The 21821-nt window shown below is 43.1% G+C and overlaps 1 protein-coding gene and 1 long non-coding RNA gene across 2 annotated transcripts in view; one reads left to right on the top strand and one right to left on the bottom strand.

Moving 5' to 3' along the window:
- LOC149121586 (uncharacterized) overlaps positions 1–21821 on the top strand; it is a 51737-nt gene that overhangs the window by 9946 nt on the left and 19970 nt on the right. The gene's annotated exons all lie outside the window — the stretch shown is intronic.
- LOC100341229 (olfactory receptor 7A10-like) lies at positions 47–8902 on the bottom strand. Its single transcript, XM_089316520.1, has 2 exons — positions 7986–8902; positions 47–1811 (listed from the first exon to the last, which is right to left on the bottom strand). Exons 1-2 carry the CDS (start codon positions 8891–8893, stop codon positions 1676–1678), a joined length of 1044 nt encoding a protein of 347 aa, XP_089172646.1. The 5' UTR covers positions 8894–8902; the 3' UTR covers positions 47–1675.

Here is a 21821-nt window from a genome sequence, read left to right as displayed (position 1 = left end):
TGATAGCCATTTTTGTGGGGAATATGCCATGGTCCCGTATTCCCCCTTTTTTATTTTTTGTAAATAATTTTTTAATGTGGCATGTGCTCGTTCCACAATACCTTGTCCCTGGGGATTATAAGGAATCCCGGTGATGAGAGATGTGGAAGTTAGTACAGAAGTGCTTAAAAGAGTTGGAAGTATACGCTGGGCCATTATTAGTTTTTATCTGTATAGGGGTTCCTAGAACAGCAAAGGCCTGAAGGCAATGAGAGATCTTTGGCAGCCTCGCCGCATTGCGGGGTGGCAAAAACAAAACCTGAACATGTATCTAAAGAAACATGTATGTATTTTAGTTTACCAAATTCAGAAAAATGGGTAACATCCATCTGCCAAAGCTGATCAGGCATAAAACCTCTAGGATTTACACCATAATAAGGGACCGGGAGAAATGTGACACAGGAAGGGCAGGATTTTACAATTTGCCTTGCCTGTTCCCAGGTGATTCCATATCTTGTGATTCCATATCTTAATCGTAAGGTCTGGGCATTGAGGTGATGCAAATCATGACCATGGGATGCTTCTTAGACTTTGTCAGTCTTTCTTTAAAGGATCTGGCTTCTGAGCCAGAGACTGGAGCAGCTAGAAAGAAACACGTTTATAGCTGAAGTTTAGCATCATTTCACATCTTGGCACCACTTTTAATCTAAACAGCCCGATTGGTTATTATCTCTGCAAGATGAGAGATATATCTTTTGACATCTCCAGGGGCCCTCTGGAGATACCAAAAGTCCAGAGAATTTAGAACTTTGCTTTTCAGAAAGTCTGTTAAAGGTGCCAAGAGAACTTAGAGTATCTGGTCAAAATAGAATTCCTTAACATTTAGTCAGGGCGATTTTAACACTTTTAGACCAGATCTGATCATAATAATATTTAACATAACTTTTTAAGACTTAATACTTTTTATCAATCATAACTTGACAGTAGAGTACACATTTACTTGGCAGAACATGAATTTTTAGGTCTGTTGTCGAATAAACCAGAAATACAAAAACCTTGAACATAAGAGTTAGCACATGAAATTATCACATAACTCAGAACTATTTAACAGAGTTAAAAAGAGCTTACACGACCTAACTTTAGAAATGGCAGAGTAACTGATTAAGCAGACACTGTTAAAAAGAGACGTTACAGTTTTTGCAACAACAGATTTTAAGATTTACAATTGAGACCATTTCCAGATAATTACTAACATTAGTACACATTTTAAAAAATCCCATTGTTATAACAGAAGATCAGACTTCAACTTTAGGTTAGTGTAATTTTGGCATTAACATTTAACTTATAGAAAACTCTGTAAACAATGTTTTAAAATCGTAAACTTTTTACAACTTTTCATGACTTGCTCACACCTTCTGAAACTTTATACCTGTAGTTACTTTTACAGTCTTGAATTATCATGTATGGACAACCTATGAGAATACATGCTGGCAAACTTAAAAGTCTCTCTTATCAAATTTAAGATGTTAAAAGTACACATAATACATTTTCCATATTTTACTTAGCACCGATGCCTGGATAACTTAAAACACTGAGCTATTAATGAATACCACACCATTATCTGAATTAAAAGTCAAAATTACATTTCCATGCTTTTAAGTAAATAAGGATAACACCACTTGGGCAGCAACAGTCACTAGTGCATATTTACAACTTTGAAAAGATCTTCATCCTTAAGAGAAACAAGTTTAAAGCATATCAAAGACATGTAAATGTAAAACTGAGCAAGTGAACCAAAGGGCGTTTGCATTAACCCAATTTTCTGAACCAATCTGTATTGGCTTACTTGAGTTAACAACATAAAGGCTTGTATACACAGAATTTACTCTCATTTTTATAAGACTACTCTAGCTGAAAAGCAAAAACATGAATACAACATAGATTTGACATCATTTACTACATTTTAATACACTTTGTATAATTTGAATTGACTCAAACAGCTGTTACTTTAACAAATTTAGAGTCCCATCCTTTGAGAGTTCCAGGGATCTGACTGGAAGCCCCAAAGTTGAAAGACTCGGTTTAGAATTTAAACTATCAGAGAGTCAAACCATTTTAGTCAAAAATTAGTACGTTTAACCAAGGCTGTGGACTAGATCTAATCAGAGTTAGGTAATCACTCAAACATTAAAGATATAATGTAAACAGCTTCATGGTGCAGTTTTTCCAATCAAGACTCATACTGGCAATAGAAAAATGGGAAACCTTCAAGATACATGAAAACTCTCATAAGTTAGCTACAGCAGCACAGAAAAGAATTGATTATCAGCGTATGAGCCCATTGCTTAAGTTTTTATTAACTGTAAAGAGAAAAACCCATCAAGTTGGAAAGGGTTATTGAATTAAGACTTTTCTCTAGGTCAAGATACCTGTGGAATTTTTCCTCTCTCTTTCTCCTGGCCTGTCACGTCCCCCTTTTTGTTTTAAAAGATATTCTTTCAGTGTGCGGTGTGCTCACTCAATTATGCCCTGGCCCTGAGGATTGTACGGCAATCCATGGACAAGTTGAACCTCCATTTTTTGGCAAAAGGTGGTAAAGGTTTGAGATGTATAGGCCGGGCCATTATCAGTTTTTAGCACCTGGGGTCTCCCCCAGGCGGCCCATGCATCCAGACAATGAGCAATCACCTGGCATGTAGATTCTCCACTGAAAGACCTTTTCAGGGGCAATAAATAACTTCTTACTCTCTAACAACTGAATCAAATTCCAAGCCTTGATGGCTATCTTGTTAACTTGTTCATACACTGCATGTGGGTAACCTGTCTGCTGGTTAGCGAATCTCCCTATGCCTAGCAGCATATCTCTGTCCCAATGCGGATTCCCTGCCACTGCATTTTCTGCCGCTTGTTCATTGGCAAAGTCAATCGGGAAAGCTCTGAAGTCCAAGTATTCCTTCAAAGTTTTCCCTTTTTCACTGGCAGCTCTCTTGGAGCGCTCTTCCTGAAGCTCCTCCAAGGCAGCTTGACCGCTCAGAATAGTTTCACTATACCGCTCATCCTCGAGGCATGCTCGCACTAACTTCCATATTGGTCTCACTCCCCTTTCGAGATTACCCTGTTCGAATGCAAAATCCAAATCCCTGCCTAGTTTGTCCCATGAAGGGATAGTAAGGCTTCCCGAAACCCCATACCAGGGTGCAATGGTATCGCAGTTACGTAAAAACCTATGCAATGTACTAGGCTTAAGTTTCAAACCGTTTTCTCAAAGCAGCGCATTTAGCGCCAGAAAAATTTGATGGGACTGTGAATTACCCATCGTCAAAAATTGTACTCTTTCCCTGGCCACGGGTCAGAGCTCCTTCTGCTTTTGTCGCAGAACTTCCTCTGCTTTAATCGCAGAGCTATCCTCCCGCTATTGTCGCAGGACTGCCCGCTCTTATCGCGGATCCCCACCTTATTTTCCTGGGGGACTTACCAGCGCTGCCCTGACTGCAGGAAGTTCTGAGTTCGCGTTTGAGATGGTTCCCCGTACGGGCCACCAGTTGTTGCGTCCCTCGACCAGCAAGGAAGACACGACCCGAACTCTTCTTCAAGCAGTTTATTCAGGAACCTTGAACAAGCTTCTTCTTCCGCCTCCTTCCCTCTCCCATCCCTCTTATAGCCATCAGCACACCAATCAAAAGCAGCCAAGTGGCAAGGATTGATAGGTACAGCAATGCGGAAGCCAGAAGGGAGCTCAGCCATCTCCTTATTAGGAGTTGTTTGTTTCTCGCCAGTCCTTCCGGGAGAAAGGAGCCGGCGCTATCTTTAGGGCGCAGTGCAATGGCTCCCCACAGCAAACAAAAAAGCTGTCTGCACCTTAATGTTTATTGCAGCTCAATTCACCATGGCTAAGAACTGGTATTAACCTAAATGCCCATCAACAGTAGACTGTATAAAGAAATTATGGAATATGTACTCTATTATACAGCAGTAAAAAAACAATGAAATCCAGTCATTTGCAACAAAATGGAGGAATCTGGAAAACATCATGCTGAGTGAATTAAGCCAGTCCCAAGGGACTGTTCCTATGTTCTCCCTGATGGTAGACATCTAACTGAGCACCAAAAAGGAAACCTGGTGAAGTGAAATGGACACTATGAGAAACAGTGACTTGATCAGCCCTTGTCCTGACTGTTGATGTACAATTTAATACTTTATCCCTTTTAGTATTTTTTTGTTCTACTTAATACTATTGGTGGAACTCTGTAATTAACACACAATTATTCTTAGGTGTTTAACTGAAAAGTGATCTCTGTTAAATATAAGAGTGGGAATATGAGAGGGAGGAGGTGTACAATTTGGGACATGCTCAAGCTGACTTCCCCAAATGGTAGAGTTAGAAATGTGCCAGGGGATTCCAATTGAATCCCATCAAGGTGGCATGAACCAATGCCATCTCACTAGTCCAAGTGATTAATTTCAGTTCACAACTGATCATACTGATAGGTTGAAGAGTCAAAGGGATCACATAACAAGACTAGTATCTGCTAATACTAACTGATAGAATGAAAAAGGGAGAAAACAATCCAACATGGGAAGCGGGATACACAGCAGACTCATAGAATGGCAGATGTCCTAAACAGCACTCTGGCCTCAGAATCAGCCCTTAAGGCATTCGGATCTGGCTGAACAGCCCATGAGAGTATTTTAGGCATGGAAAGCCAAGACACTCTGGCAAAAATAAATAAATAAATTAATTAATTAATAAATTAATAAATATATAAAAACCCTAAATGAAAGATCTGCGAGTGAGATCCCAGTGGAAACAACAGGTCCATCAAAGAAGGAGGTGCCTTTCTCTGAAGGGAGGAGAGAACTTCCACTTTGACTATGACCCTGTCTAAATAAGATCCAAGTCGGTGAACTCAAAAGGCTTCCATAACCTTGGCAACTCATGACAAGATCCTAGTGAGATTACTGATGCCATAAACAAGAGTGTCAAATTGTTAAGTCAACAACAGGAGTCACTGTGTACTTACTCCTCATGTAGAATCTCTGTCCTCAATGTGTTGTCCAATATGAAGTAATGCTATAACTAGTACTGAAACAGTATTTTACACTTTATGTTCTGTGTGGTTGTAAACTGATGAAGTCTTTACTGAATATATACTAAATTGATCTTCTGTATATAAAGATAATTGAAAATGAATTGATGTGAATGGAATGGGAGAGGGAGCATGAAAGGGGAGGGTTGCGGGTGGGAGGAAAATTATGGGGGAAAAAGCCATTTTAATCCATAAACTGTACTTTTGAAATTTATATTTACCAAATAAAAGTTAATAAAAAGATTTACTTTTTGAGAGGCAGAATGTCAGAGAGGAGACACACACATTACATACATACACATATGTATGTATGTGTGTGTGTGTATATATATATATATATATAGAGAGAGAGAGAGAGAGAGAGAGAGAGAGAGATCGATCTTCCATATACTTCCTCATTCTTCAAGTGGCTGCGATGGCCAGGTCTGGGCTAAGGTGAAGCCAGGAGCCAAGAATTCCACTCTGATCTCTCACGTGGGTGTGGTGTGTCAGTGGCCCAAGAATTGGGCCATCATTTGCTGCTTCCAAGGTGCATTAGTCGAAAACTGGATGGGAAGCAGAGCATCTAGGACAAGAGCCAGAACTCTGATATGGGATGCAGGCATTGCAAGCAGAAGATTAATTGGCTGCACCACACTGCCAGCCCTCCTAGCTGAATTTTTGCTTTGATCTTGAATTCAGCCAATTAAACAGTCTAAGATGCTGTAGATTATTGTCTGCAATTATTGTTCAATAAATGGAAACAAATCTAACAGCACACAAGCCAGGGTAGGATACAGTATACATAAGACTGGTCATGCACAATAAGGGTGCAACTTATCTTTTCAAATTGGGAAGAAGGCAGAATATAATACAGGGAGATAGAAGCAGTGAAATTAACATGAGGTAATACACACTGATCAATTCATTTCCTCCCCTCTCCAAAAACTCAAAGACTAACCTCAATGTAGACATAAAAAAACTGATCATAAGTGGGTTCAGACATGAAGAGCATGAGGATTTTCCACAATATCCAAGAGGAGGCTTAGAAATATAATGTAGATGAAGGATCTCTGTGAGTGAGAGCCCAGGGGGAAAGAAGGGGCAATCAAAGAAGGATGTAGTTTTCTCTGAATTGAGGAAAGAACTTCCACTTTGCTTGTGGCCCTGTCTAAATACTGACAGTTTGTGGACTCAAAAGGCTTCTATAGCCTTGGCCTCGGGTGATCACTGACATCATAAATAAGAGTGCCAATTGTTAAATCAACAACAGAAGTCACTGTGCACTTACTCCCCATGTAGGACCTCTGTCGTTAATGAGTTGTACTATGAGAATTAATTGTAAAATCAGTTCTCAGTTTTTGTGTGTGGGTGTGCAAATTATTGAAGTCTTTACTTAGTATAGAATTATTCTTTTGGGGCCTGGTGCTGTGGTGCAGTGGGTTAATGCCCTGGCCTGAAGTGCCCACATCCCATATGAGTGCCGGTTCGAGACCTGGCTGCTCCACTTCTGATCCAGATCTTTGTTATGGCTTGGGAAGGAAGTAGAAGATGGCCCAAGTCCTGCACCCATGGGGGAGACTGGGAAGAAGCTCCTGACTCCTGGCTTCAGATTGGCACAGCTCCAGCTGTTGTGGCCAATTGTGAAGTGAACCAGCGGATGGAAGACCTCTCTATCCCTTTCCCTCTCCCTCTTCTCTCTTTCAAACAAATGAATAAATCTTAAAAAAAGGAATTGGTCTTTTGTGTACAAAGTCAATTGACAATGAACCTTAATGGAGATTGGGACTTGTGAAAGGAGAGAGACAAGGAGGAGAGTTGGGAGTTTGGGTGGGAGGGCAGGATTGTGGGAAATAATAACTATATTCCTAAGTTGCACTTATGAAATCTGTATTCCTTAAAGAATAAATTCAAAAACATAAATTTAAAAAAATTTTTTAAAAAGAAATGTAGTATAGAGATCATGGCTGAATGTAGACTGTGAAGAGACCAGCAGAGCTCCTGCACTTCTGTTGGGGGATGGCAGCCTTGCACCAGATCATTGGAATTTAGGATGGATTCAAGCACAGGGACAGTCAACTGATGCAATAATAGAAGGGAAACAAGCTGCAGGGACTTGTACTGATTTGCTTCTTCTAGTTTATGCTCTGTGTCATGACAGCATTTGAATTCCTCTGCGCGGTTTGTCAGGTGGGACTGCACTAAGTTCCCTTCCAGCTACACAACAGATGCATTTTTGTGCAGGAAAATTCTTTTATCTTGAATCACACCACTGAGCTGGAGTTCAAGCTCCCTTGGAAGTCATCACAAGGTCACAAATATAGAAGTGATCTCTTAGGGCTGGTGCTGTGGTGTTGCAGGTTAAAGCCCCATGTGCATCCCATATGGGCACTGGTTCAAGTCCCAGATTCTCCACTTCCAATCCAGCTCTCTGCTATGGCTTGGGAAAGTAGTGGAAGATGGCCCAAGTACTTGGGCCCCTGCACCCATGTGGGAGACCTAGAATAAGCTCATGCTCCTGGCTTTCAATCAGCTCAGCTGCAGCCATTGCAGCTATTTGGGGAGTGAACCAGCGGATGGATGACATCTCTCTCTCTCTCTCTCTCTCTCTCTCCCTCTCTGCCTCTCTCTGTAACTCTTTCAAATAAATAATATAAATCTTAAAAAAAAGTGATTTCTGAATTTAAAGGAGGTACATGGTCAAGAGGGGAAACGTCTCCTATCATAAAGAGTAGAAAAGTGATAAAATGAATTACATTTGAGACAGTGTTGTCAAAGGAATGGACATTGCAGGAAATAAACAGAAGCACTGAGTTACATTTATGTCTAATCTGATTAGTGAGGAACAATTTCTGGCTTCCATGATTTGACCTCTGCAATCACGGGCATATCTATAGAGATGGGTTGACTGACACATCTCCAGATTTCCTCCTGAAGAACCTCTTCAAAGCCCTCTTAATATCTTTATTCCTCAGGCTGTAGATGAAGGGGTTCATCATGGGGGTGACCACAGTGTACATCAGTGAGGCTGTTGCAGTTGAATGTGTATTTTGGGTAACAGCAGAACTGAGGTACACTCCCAGGACTGTGCCATAGAATAAGGAGACGACAGTGAGGTGAGAGACACAGGTGGAGAATGCTTTATACTTCCCCTGAGCTGATGAGATGGCACGGATGGAGGAGATGATCTTAGAGTAGGAATACAAGATCCCAGCCAGAGGACCTGCACCCAGCAGCACGGATGCAAAATAGATGAGGATGTCATTGAGAAAGGTGTCAGAGCAGGCAGTGTGGACGACCTGATCCAGCTCACAGAAGAAGTGGGGGATTTCCAGGTGTGCGCAGAAGGACAGCCGCAGCACCATTAGGCTTTGCAAAAATGAATTCAGAGCACTGATGACCCAGGACAGCAGAACCAGCTGCACACAGAGCTGGGGGCTCATGATGACCATGTAGAGCAGGGGGTGACAGATGGCCACAAACCTATCATAGGCCATCACAGTCAGGAGAAGGTCATCTAACCCTCCAAAAAGCAATAAAAAGTACATCTGGGTGATGCAGCCTGTATAGCTGATGGCTTTGCTCTGCATCTGGATGTTCACCAGCATCTTGGGGATGGTGGTGGAGGTGAAGCAGACGTCCACCAAGGACAGGTTGGAGAGGAAGAAGTACATGGGTGTGTGGAGGTGGGTGTCTGAGAGGATGGCCAGGACGATGAGCAGGTTCCCAGCCACAGTGACCAGGTACATGGAGAGGAAGAGCCCACATATGAGTGGCTGCAGTGCTGGGTCCTCTGAGAATCCCAGGAGAAGGAATTCTGAAGGTTGAGTTTCATTGCCTGGTTCCATGCATTTGATGTGACTGCAAAACAAGGGAAAGAAAAACATGGCATGAGCATGCATTTGTCACCTGTTGTAAGTTCTGCTGTTTATATTCTACAGTCAATAACTCAAGTTTCCTGCTTTGCGTCAGACTCCCATAGGGCACCCTGCATCATCTCTGATTAGGCATTTCTGTCCTGCTCTCACACTTTATCCAAGATGTCAGGTGTTCCATCATTTTCATGAGAAATCATTTCAGGTGTTGTGGATGATGAATCAGATGTAGACCTTACTCTACCATCTAGATAACAGGCAAACTGTGTGGAAAAACTCATGTCTCTATCATAAAATGAAGCAGAGAGCACAATGAGCATCCATCAAAAGATTCCTGGAATATCAATCAAAATATAACTTTAAGTCCAGGACAAAGAAAATTGAGATTCATGCACATTATTTTTTAAATAAAATGCATTTCATGAACTTTCTGATATGTGAATTTCAAAATGTATTTTTTCCAGGATGAATTTATCTTTGCCTCCCCTGTCCACGGATTCTTGGAATTGTCTTAGTGCTATGTCAGTTGGGGAAAGTGATAAGCAGAAAACAGGAATGTGATAAAAAAGAGACAGCAAAAAGACTGCAGCTCTTTTTTTAATAAAGATTTTATTTATTTACTTGGAAGGTAGAGTTACAGACAGTGAAAGGCAGAGACACAGAGAGAGGTCTTCTATCCACTGGTTCACTCCCCAAATGGCCAGCTTGAGCTGGGCCAATCTGAAGCCAGGAGCCAGGAGCCAGGAGCTTCTTCCAATGCTCCCACATGAGTGCAGGGGATCAAAGAATTGGGCCATCTTCTACTGCTTTTCCAGGCCATTAGCAGGGAGCTGGGTCAGAATTTGAGTACCTGGGACTTGAACTGGCACTGATATGGGATATTGGAACCACGGACGAAGTCTTAGCACACCATGTAACAGTGCTGGCCCTCAATCTTGTATTTCTTAAGGCCTCCATTCAAATGCCACCTCTTCCACAGGCCTTCTTTGAACATCTATAGAAAACTGCAGCACTTGGGGGCAGTGCTGTGGCGCTGTGGGCTAAGCATCCGCCTGTGGCCCTGATATCCCATATGGGTGTCAGTTCATGCCCCGGCTGCTCCTCTTCCAATCAAGCTCCCTGCTAATGCATCTGGGGAAGCAGTAGAAGATGGCCCAAGTCTTTGGGCCCCTGCACCCATGTGGGAGATGCAGAAGAAGCTCCTGGCTCCTGGATTCAGATTGGCCCTGCTCTGGCCTTTAGGTCTATTTGGGGTGTGAGCCAGTAGATGCAAGCGCTCTCTCTCTCTCTCTCTCTCTCTCTCTCTCTGTAACTCTGCCTTCCAAATAAATAAATCTTTTTAAAAAATGAAGGTGTCTCTACTGATGCTCAAGCTTCAGCACACAGGCACCCTCAGGGCTGCTGTTGTGTCTGCACCTTGCACTGAATTTCATTGGCTGCAGCAACAACTCTTGAGAAGAGATTGGATCCCCTCCTCATATTCACCCGTGACCTTGAATTCTGGCCTCTGCATTAGGAGCCACCTTTGGAATATATTGAGCCCAGGTGCCCTATTTGTACACCTACTCCTGCCCCTTGGGCACACACAGAGCAGCATAGTGAGGACCTTGGCTTGTGTTAACACCATGCTCTTTTCACAGCAAGCACACTGTCAGAGAGGAGTGGATCCCAGGGACCCTGTTGGCATCACCTTACAGTTTTTATTTTTAAAATGTTTTTGTTGCTATAATGGGAAGAAGTTTTATGTATTCTACAAATACAGCTTTAAGAGCACAATGATACTTTCTACCCTCCCTCACTCCCTCACTCCCATCCTCGCTCCTCCTTCCTTTCTTATTTTTCTTTCAATTTTTACAGTGGAATACTTCCAATTTACTTTATAATCACAATCTTAACCCTCCACTAAATAAAGAATTCCACATGGCCTGGTGCTGACCACCAAGAAACATTTAGGAAACAGATGAAAATGCTGATCACCTGTGCAGTAAGCACCAAAGGTGGATAAAAAGAGTCTCAAAGGAGAAAAAAATATCTAAGGCACTCAGGTGAATCTTTTTTTAATTTTTTTGACAGGCAGAGTGGACAGTGAGAGAGAGAGACAGAGAGAAAGGTCTTCCTTTGCCGTTGGTTCACCCTCCAATGGCTGCCGTGGCCAGCACAACATGCTGATCTGAAGCCAGGAGTTAGGTGCTTCCCTTAGTCTCCCATGCAGGTGCAGGGCCCAAGCACTTGGGCCATCCTCCACTGCACTTCTGGGCCACAGCAGAGAGCTAGACTGGAAGAGGAGCAACCGGGACAGAATCCAGCACCCCGACCGGGACTAGAACCCTGTGTGCTGGCCCCGCAGGTGGAGGATTAGCCTACTGAGCCACGGCGCCAGCCTCAGGTGAATCTTGAGGGAACAGGAGAAAAAGCCTCTTGGGCCACAGCTGAGTTAGAACTTCATTATGTCTCCTTGACACCCAGCAAAACTAACAATAGACCCAGGGAATTTATCTCAAAGGAAAAAGCACTAACATCTTTTTGGTGTCAAGACATTTGCTGGTTGAAAACACTCCATGAACAAAGAAACAAGCAAAGGGAACACCAACAGTTTTAAAAGACAATGGAGGCCGGCGCAGCAGCTCACTAGGCTAATCCTCCACCTTGCGGCGCTGGCACACCGGGTTCTAGTCCAGGTTTGGGCGCTGGATTCTGTCCCAGTTGCCCCTCTTCCAGGCCAGCTCTCTGCTGTGGCCCGGAGTGCAGTGGAGGATGGCCCAAGTACTTGGGCCCTGCACCCCATGTGAGACCAGGAGAAGCACCTGGCTCCTGCCTTCGGATCAGCACGGTGCACCGGCCGCAGCATGCAAGCCGCGGCGGCCATTGGAGGGTGAACCAATGGAAAAGGAAGACCTTTCTCTCTGTCTCTCTCACTGTCCACTCTGCCTGTCAAAAAAAAAAAAAAAAAGACAATGGACCAAGAAACACCAAATGTAGGCATTTTCAGACAAAACAGAATTTCTTGTGTGTGTGTGTGTGTGTGTGTGTGTGTTTCCTATTTGACCTCTTGGCTTTATACGGTCTGATTATGGATGAGGCAGTCCCCTTTTATTACTTTTCTTCTGTAGCATCTTTTGTTTGTTATTCTTGGCTTTTGAATTTTAATCTCGGTTGTGACAGATCCCATGGGCACATGGGTCTGGGCTGGTTCTGGCCATTTTTCAGCATTGGAGAGCCTTCCCTGATGTCCCTGCACAAAATCCTGCAGATGCCATGGCAATTCTACATGTTTACAATGAAAAACGACCTCACGGAATAAATCCCTGAGGCCCTTGTGTCAGATGCACAACTTACTTCATCATCTGTGGTCCTCAGTGTTAGAACTCAAGACTCGAATCACAGCACTTGCTGTGAGACCTGGGCATTGTCGCAAAGCGAGAAGAATCCATGTGCATTAGAGATGAAAAAATCATACAGCCAATGAGGACACGTGAGTCAAATGGAGTGGCAGGGGCATCAATCCAGGAGAAAGGGTGAGCATTCAAAATAACAGTGAAGGGACGGGCACTGTGGTGCAATGGTTAACACCCTGGCCTGCAGCACCGGCATCCCATATGGGCGCTGGTTCGAGACCCAGCTGCCCCACTTCCGATCCAGCTCTCTGCAATGGCATGGGGAAGCAGTAGGAGGAGGCCCACATGGGAGACCCAGAAGAAGCTCCTGGCTCCTGGCTTCAGATCAGCTGAGCAGTACTGGTTGTGGCTAACTGGGGAGTGAACCATCAGATGGAAGACCTCTATCTCTCTCTGCCTCCCTCTCTAACTCCGACTTTCAAATAAATAAATAAATCTTTAAAAAGATAACTGTATCAAAATCAAAAGGGTCATTAACAGTGAACTAATATGGTTATAATCTAGTGATTTGTTAGGATTAATCATCAAAATTTCAGAAAACTAGATATAAAAGACTGTATAATATACACCAATAATAAAAGAATATAATATATATTAATCAGACAACTAGCTACAAAAGAAGATCCTATATAATTGAGTTATATATAATATATAATATATAACTGAGTTACAGATATCTAAGTTTCTTATTTCGTCTTCTATAAGAATCTGCAGGTCCAATATGAAGGCAACCTTCATCAAAGGACTTTGAAAAATGCCCTCCACCTGGTAGCCAGAGGCAATCTGGCTTGCAAAATAGGATGATCAATTAAACGCACAAGAAAGAATAACAGAGATATGGAAGCCACGTGGAAATATGTAGAAAAGGCAACTTATCAGCTGGAATGCTGCAGGAGAATTTTGAATATGTTAAAAGCAATGAGGGCACCACAGTTGAACTCAGACTTGTCCACACAAAATTTACAGATTTTCATACCACCCCGAAATGTAACTAGACATAGAGAAAAGAACTGACCAAGATACAACAAAGGTGATAAACACTCCAGGTGTCACAGTTGAACGAATGCAACCCAGGAATAAAGAACAGGGGAGAAAGCAAGTGACCATACCAACCACAAATGCATCCAGATGCACCAGTAAGGAAACAATTGCATGTACACTCGTGTATACCTGGTTTTACTTATCAAATCATATGTTTCCTCTGGATGCCTATCATTGAAAGAAGATGGCTACAGAATATGCACCTCACACACTGCTGTTGGAAGGCAGGGTTAGCAAACAACCCATTAGTCTAATTCTTTCTTTGGAATTATATGCAAATATACCCCATCTTCAAAACAAAGTGACAAGTAGCCTCACTTGGCTGTACACACACACACACACACACACACCACACAATGTATTGTAGCTCTACAGAGATTACCTGATCCCATGCTACCCGTCATTGTTAGGTTTCCATTGTCACCACTTGGTGTCAACCATCTCTCCCTGACTCACTGAGTTCCATGGAATCCCCTCTTCCCAGAACCATCAATAACCACGAATGAATCAGTCCAGCAGGCAAATACAAAAACCCAGTGATTGCTCAGCTCCAGGCTGAGTTGGGCTGGCTCTTGGGTGAGCCCTGGGTGAGCTTTGTCAGCTCTCCCTGTTCCTGAACCTCTCCTGCAGGACCGCTGAGTCCTTGGGCTCACCTGGACAAGACCCCCCCCCCCCTCTGCAACAGGAATGTCTTTTTGGATGGTTGCTGCTGGAGAAGGTGAGGCTGTGGCCCCAGACAAGACAGCAGGAAGGGGTGAAGCCTCACTCCCCACACCTCAGTTGGGCCTCCAACATTTTATCAAACACATCTTCTCAAGCTTGTGGTAGCATCTTCTGAAGGGCTGGAGAAGAGGAGATGTGTACAGCTCCCTGGGTCTTCTCCCTGCTGTACAGCTCCTTCCCTCTGGTTTCCCCAACCTCCAAGCTCACCAGGTCCCTGTGGAACTTTGCCTTGTGTACAGATTAATTTTTCCTGCTCCCAGGAGCTGAGGTTTAAAAGCAGGTGAATCCAATCTTTATTGCTACTTCTCAATGAAGTCTCTGTTTCCAGAGGTCTTTTCTCATCCCTGCGTTAAGGTTTTCCCCAAAGACTAAGATGAATGATCATACCCATGCCCCCAGGGACATCACAGCACTGTTTGCTAATGGAGGCTCACCCTTGCTAGATTGTCTCCTATCCAACAAGGAGAGCCAATTCCCCTGATAGGAAGCCACAGGTGCAATATTCCCTGACAGGAAGCCACAGGTGTCACAGTCTGTGGCTTCATGGTGCTTTTCTCAAAAACAACAACAACAACAAAATAATGAGGGGCTGGCACTGTGGCCTATAGGGTAAAGCCACTGCCTGCAGTGCCGGCATTCCATATGTGTGCCGATTCAAGTCCCGGCTGCTCCTCTTCCAATTCAGCTCTCCGCTATGACCTGGGGAAGCAGTGAAAGATGGCCCAAGTGCTTGGGCTCCTGCACCCACATGAGAAACCTGGACAAAGCTCCTGACCCCTGGCTTTGGATTGGTACAGCTCCAACTGTTGTGGTCATTTGGGGAGTGAACCAGTGGATGGAAAAGCACTCTCTCTCCCTTTGGCTCTCATAACTCTACCTTTCAAATAAATCAGTAAATAAAATTTTTAAAAAATGAACAGCTTAATGCTTGTAACATGAATTAGCATCTGACATCCAGGTCTTTCTCTTCATACACACAGTTCTTGGCAATGAGTGAAGATGTATTTAGCTGTCATTTGGCATAAAACATTTTTCCTCAGTGGAGCAATTGTAAGGATTCTCTCATGTAATTTCTATAAAAGTCCACTCTGTGTGTTCAGCGCTATGTGGAATCTGATGATGTATTTGCAGTGAAGCAGCTCCGAAGGGCTAAGAGACCTGCCCTGAGTTGCAAACCAAGCAGTGGGTGGGTTCCTATTGGGCTCCATCAAGATGTCTCTTGCTCTGAGGTGACAGGCCTGTGCTCTCTTGATCAGGGATGAGTTTTCTGTGACAGAACACTGGAAAATATCCTGAGGAATTTGGCCATCATATCTATGGAGATCCTCCCAGCATGTAGTTGGTGCCAGGACTTGGGGAACAATCCTGGTTTGAGGAGTTGCTGTGGAACTCCCAAAACTGTGGGAGGTTGGTGCTGTGGTATAGAAGGTTAAGACTCCCCCTGTCATGCTAGCATCTCATATGGGCACCGGTTCAAGTCCCAGCTGTGCCATTTTCCGACCAGTTCCCTGCTAATATTTCTGAGAAAAGCAATAGAAGATGATCCAAGTGCTTGGGCCCCTGCACTCACATGGAAGACCCAGAAATGTTACAGGCTTCTGGCTTTAAAACAGCCCAGATGTGATTGTTGTGGTCATTTGGGGGAGTGCACAGTGGATGTAAGACCATTCTCTTTGTCTCTCCCTCTCTCTATCTGCAACTCCACCTCTCAAATAAATATGATCTTTAAAAAATGGGATCTGTTTGCCAAATATGCACAAAGTCAGTGGCAGAAGAAAGGAAGCATTTATTGTCATTTGCAGAGCAAGGAGCTACAAAGCTATTGCTTAGCTCCAGGGCTCCCTGAGTTGTTGGGGTGAAGTTGGGGCTATTTGATTTGAGTCCAAGTTGTTGATTGGTTAGCACTACTTGTGACTTCCCTGTGGTTGATCAGCAGGACGGTATTCTTTAGGGAATTTTCACGATGGCCAGGAGGCTTTAGTTTGGGGGCTACCATACAGTGTTAATTCCTTTCTTCTCTGGACATGAAATTTTCAGAAAAAGAAACTCTGAGGACACTACTAACTGGCAAGCTGTTATTTATTGGAGAAACAATATGACTTCTTGAATGTGGTGATTGGAACCTTGTAGGGCTGGTTGTACCACTCCCCAGTTCTATGAGTTAAGTTTAGCAAGTGGTTGATTTGCCATCCAATGGCTTGGCAAGGCCACGTTAAGATGTGGGCAGGCGGCTAGGATACTGGGACCTGATGATGTGTAGCATCTGTTCTCAAGGCTTTGAATAAGAGGGCTTGGTTTCAACACCCCCAAAGAGTTTATCTAGCACAAATGCCAGCAGTGGAGAGGGGACAAACTTTATTCTATGTTGACTTCTCCAACTTCAGTAAAGTCTGTATCTCTGGGGGCTCTTGTTCAAATGCAAGCTCTGATTTGACAGAAGGAGTATGGGCTCAGCGAGTCTTCATGGGCAACCAGCTTCCCAGAGTGTAGGATAATGGACTGGGGTTATAGGTGGAATGTTCTTACAAAGAAACCTTTGTTTTGGTTTATAACCCTTCAGTTTTTAGAGCAGTGTTAGGTCCACAGCAGCACTGGGAGGAATGTTGACAAACAGTGCTTGCTCCCATGCATGGCTAGCTTCTCCCAGTTCCCACATGCTCACTTGAGTGGTGTGTTTCTACAGTTGAGCCTGTCTTGATGCATTGCTATGATCAAAGGCCACTATGATTGGGGCACATGCATTCTGTGGGCTTAGATAAATACATAGAGACACATGCCCACCATTGTGGTATCCTACAGAAGACTTACACCCCCTAACAGGCCCTGGGCTGCTATGTCCACCCCTCTTGCCCATTAACTCCTGGAAACCACTGATCTGTTTTCTGCATCCATTCAGAAAGTCAGGTAGAATCCTAGGGGTCTTCAATCCTAAGGGTTTTCATTAAAATGTGTATTAAAAAAACTATGCATGGACTTCTAACTTTTTTGCAGTGTAATGCACTTATCTTTTAGTTCCATTTTTGTCTACACCCTGTTTAAATTACCCTCATGGTTTCATATGTACTTCTCTTTTCAGAAATTCACATGTGTGCAACTTGTCCTCATGTCTTTTTATAACTGGACAGCTGTTTTTACATTTTTAATGGTTCAGGGCCTTTTATTCTTTAATGTGTTTTAAATGGTTCTGTTTTGTTGTTTTTATTTATTGCTCTTTGTTTGAAAATGAGAGAGAGAGAGAGAGAGAGAGAGAGAGAGAGAAAGAGAGAGAGAGAGAGAGAGAGAGAGAGAATGAATGAATCTTCCATCTGCTGGTTCACTTCCCAAATATCTGCAACATCTGGGATTGGACCAGAATGAAGTTAGATCCTGAAAGTCCATCTGGGTTTCCCACATGGGTGGCAGAGAGCCAAGCCATTGGGTCATCATCCGCTAAGTTTATCAGCATGAAGCTGGGTCAGGAATGGAGTAGCTAGGTTTGAACTGGGACTCCAATATGGGATACAGGTGTGCCAAATGACAGCTTAACCTTCGGGGCCACATTTTCTGTTCTGTGGCCTCTGGATCTGCTAGGATATTCTCCTCACCCTTCTTTTAACATCAGCCTTCTTAATTTTTTTTATGTTTTTATTCTGATATTTTTTTCATATGTATCCATCTGGTTAAGTTATGCAGTTTAAGGACTCTGCCCTTTTCATCTAACACATTTGTATTATTATTTTTAAAAAAATTTATTTAAGTCATACAAGTTTCACGTATTTCATATATACTGATTTAGGAACATAGTGATTCTTTCCACCATACCTTCCCTCTCACCCATCCTCCAACCCTACTTCCTCCTCCCTTTCTCATTCCCATTCTTAATTTTTATGAAGATCTACTTTCAATTCAGAACTGATGAGATACGGAATCAACCCAGATGTCCATCACTGGATAAAAAAAATATATGGTATATATACATTATGGAGTACAACTCAGCTGTAAAAAAAAAGATGAAATTCTGCCTTTTGCAACAAAATGGATGCAACTGGAAATCATTATACTCAGTGGAATAATCCAGTCCCCAAAAGACAGACATCATATGTTTTCCCTGATCTAACTCATAGAGTTTGTATTATTTTAAATAAAATAATCCATGTTTCCAAGAAATGCCCCCAACAGATTCAGCATACCCCTCCTTTGCAAACATTGTGCCTCATGCTATGGCTTTCAGAGAACAATGGCTTCTCCCATATTTCTCAGATAGGAAAAATTATTCCTAAGATATCCTTACTGTCTCATGGGACAAATGGTCATTTCCAAAAATTTCTGGTTCCATGTTAGGATTCACTTTGGGAAGGTAGGAAAACATCAAAGGGAAAAGCTGTGGATACTAAAGACAACAAAAAGCTTAGTGAGTTGCTGAAACTGTGTTTAGGGGTTCATATACACAAAATGGAAACTCTAGGAAATAAACATAGAAAAAATTCTGTTTTCAAGTCATGTATTTACTGTGGCGAGGGTCACATTTCACCATCTGGTTGGCCAGCTCAAAGCAAGCATTGGTGATCTCTGCTACAGACAGCTGTTTGTGTAGGCTTTCTCTGTAGAGATAATGGGGCATATGTGGCCAGAGGACAAAAATTTCTGATTCCATGTTAGGATTCAGTTTGGGAAAGTAGGAAAATATCAAAGGTAAAAGCTGTGGATACTAAAGACAACAGAAATCTTAGTAGGTGAGTTGCCCAAACTGTATTGAGGGGTTCATATCCACTAAGTGGAAAATCTAGTAAATAAACATATGAAAACATTCTGTTTTCACAGTCAGATCCAAGATTAAGAATTATGGGCTGTGAGGTTTCATTCTTGTAATCCTTGGCACTTCTTTGGCATAAGACAATTAACCCTTTTATGGTTTCCCATCAAAAGTACTTTACAGGGTCTTCTTTATGTATTAATTTCTCAGACTGTAGATGAAGGGGCTCAGCATGGGGGTGACCAGAGTGTACATCACTGAGGCCATTGCAGTTGAGTGTGGGTTTTGGACAACAGCAGAGCTAAAATACACACCTAATCCTGTACAATAAAATAAGGAGATGACAGAGGTGAGAGGCACAGGTGGAAAATGCTTTAATGCTTCCCCTGAGCTGTTGACATGGCACAGATGGAGGACACGATCTTAGAGTAGGAGTAAGGATCCCAGCCAGGGGACCTCCACCCAGCAGCACAGATACAAAATAGAGAAACAGATCATTAAGAAATGCTTCAAAGCAGGTGCTATAGACCACGTGATTCAGTTCACAGAAACAATGCATCACTTCCAGGTCCGTACAGGACAATTTAAGCACCATTAAGCTATGTAACAAGACATGCAGGACACTGATGATCCAGTACATGAGAGCAAGATGCAAACAGAGCAGGGGGTTCATGATGACCATGTAGTGCAGGCAGTCACAGGCCATCACAACTGGAAGGAAGGTATCCATTCCTACAAAAAGAAAGTAGGAGAATGTTTTGGTGATGCATCCATCATAGGTGATGGTTTTTCTCTGTGTCTGGATGTTCACCAGCATCTTGGGGACAGTGGTGGAGCTGAAGCAGATGTCCACCAAGGACAGGTTGGAGAGGAAGAAGTACATGGGTGTGTGGAGGTGGGGGTCTGAGAGGATGGCCAGGATGATAAGCAGGTTCCCAGCCGCAGTGACCAGGTACATGGAGAGGAAGAGCCCAAATATGAGGGGCTGTAGTGCTAGGTCCTCTGAGAGTCCCAGAAGGAATTCTGAAATTCCTGTATCATTCTTTGGTTCCATTTGCTTGAGATCACTACTTGGAAAGAGACAACAACATGACTACATTTCCTAGAAAGTCATGGCTCACAGAATTGAAATGCTACAATTTCTATTTTAGAGACTGAAAATTGATCTCTACAGTGTATGTATGGATCTGGTCCCAAATAGGGGACTCTTGTACTGTCATATCGGAGCAAGCGTTCCTTTCTGCTTAGCATTTCACTGACATTCCTGTACATGTCAGACTCTTACTAAGAAATTTTTCTTGCCCTTAAGCAGTAGAAATTGATTTCTGAGCATGTTCTCAGCACTGTGCAGTCAACATCTCCCATGCTGAAAAGCAAAGTTCCCTACATTCTAATGATGGAGAAGGAACATCAACAAAAAATAAACGATATGAAAGAAAAGAAATAGGGCATAACACAGCATCAGTGAAGGGTGTTATTTCTAGCAGGTGCCTGGATAAGACCCGAACAGGATGCCATGGATCATAAATGAAGGTACACAGGTGATATCTGGAAGTGAAGGACTTGCAGGGGGTCAACCTGTGCACAGGCCCTGGGGCAGGTGTTCTTACCTGGCATCAAGGCTCCGAAGAAGCAAGTGAGGTGATGACAATGAGCAGGAGGGTGAATGGTGGGGGATGCATTCAGAGGATGTTGAGGAAAGAGGTCTCCTCACTGCTGCTTCTGAAGTATCCACACAGAGTCCACCGTTGGCATGATGAGCCTCCTGCACCTTATCAAGTTTTCACTATGCCGTGTGAGTATGGTTTGTTTCAACTTTCTAACATGTTAAATGTTGAAAACTTTTAATCAGATGCATCAAAATTGCACAGATTTGTGAGGCAACTATGTGATATGTCAATAACTGTCATTGTATAATATTCAGTGGTGGTAACCATATTTATGTCCTCAAATTTGGTGCATTTCTTCATGGTGAAAACATCCAAAATTAGTCTTCCAGTATTTCACAACATTACACAAGCATTAAATACAGGCACACTACTATGTAATAGAACCTCAGAACTTCTTCCTTCTCTCTAATTATAACTTACCATCTATGATTCCAGCTTTTCCCCATCCCTTCACCCTTGTTCCCAGCCTAGACTATGATAAACACCATTATAATTACTAATTTTTTATTTTTTAACTTTTATTTAATGAATATAAATTTCCAAAGTACAGCTTATGGATTACAATGGCCCCCCCCATAACTTCCCTCCCACCCGCAACCCTCCCCTTTCATGCTCCCTCTCCCCTTCCATTCACATCGAGATTCATTTTCAATTCTCCTTATATACAGATCAGTTTAGTATATATTAAGTAAAGATTTCAACAGTTTTCACCCACATAAACACAAAGTGAAAAATACTGTTTGAGTACTAGTTATAGCATTAAATCACAATGTACAGCACACGAACTTGCCCATGTAAGAAATAGACATGGTGATCATGCACCCTTAACACAGGTTCCCAAATGATGACATCTTGCAAAATGTAAATTATCACACTCAGGTTATTAGCATTGAGAACAACCAAAATACAAAGCAGGCGCATCAACATAATTTCCATGAGTAGCCCTTTTACAGCCACAACTGCTATTTTCCTGGTCCAATACCTGATCCCTTCAACTACTCATTTCTGCACCTTTTATGTAGTGATAGTATTTCAAAATATCCTATAGGCCGGTGCCATGGCTCACCAGGCTAATCCTCCACCTGTGGCACCAGCACGCAGGGTTCTAGTCCTGGTCGGGGCGCTGGTTCTGTCCCGGTTGCTCCTCTTCCAGTCCAGCTCTCTGCTGTGGCCCGGGAGTGCAGTGGAGGTTGGCCCAAGTGCTTGGGCCCTGCACCCGCATGGGAGACCAGGAGAAGCACCTGGCTCCTGGCTTCGGATCAGCACCATGTGCTGGCTGCAGCATGCCAGCCACAGTGGCCATTGGGGGGGGGGTGAACCAATGGCAAAAGGAAGACCTT

Source organism: Oryctolagus cuniculus, chromosome 16, assembly GCF_051225735.1.
Source record: "Oryctolagus cuniculus isolate XC-2025 breed Fujian yellow rabbit chromosome 16, ASM5122573v1, whole genome shotgun sequence".
NCBI lineage: Eukaryota > Metazoa > Chordata > Mammalia > Lagomorpha > Leporidae > Oryctolagus > Oryctolagus cuniculus.
Note: the sequence above shows the minus strand (reverse complement) of the source record. Positions and strands in the feature narration are given on the sequence as shown.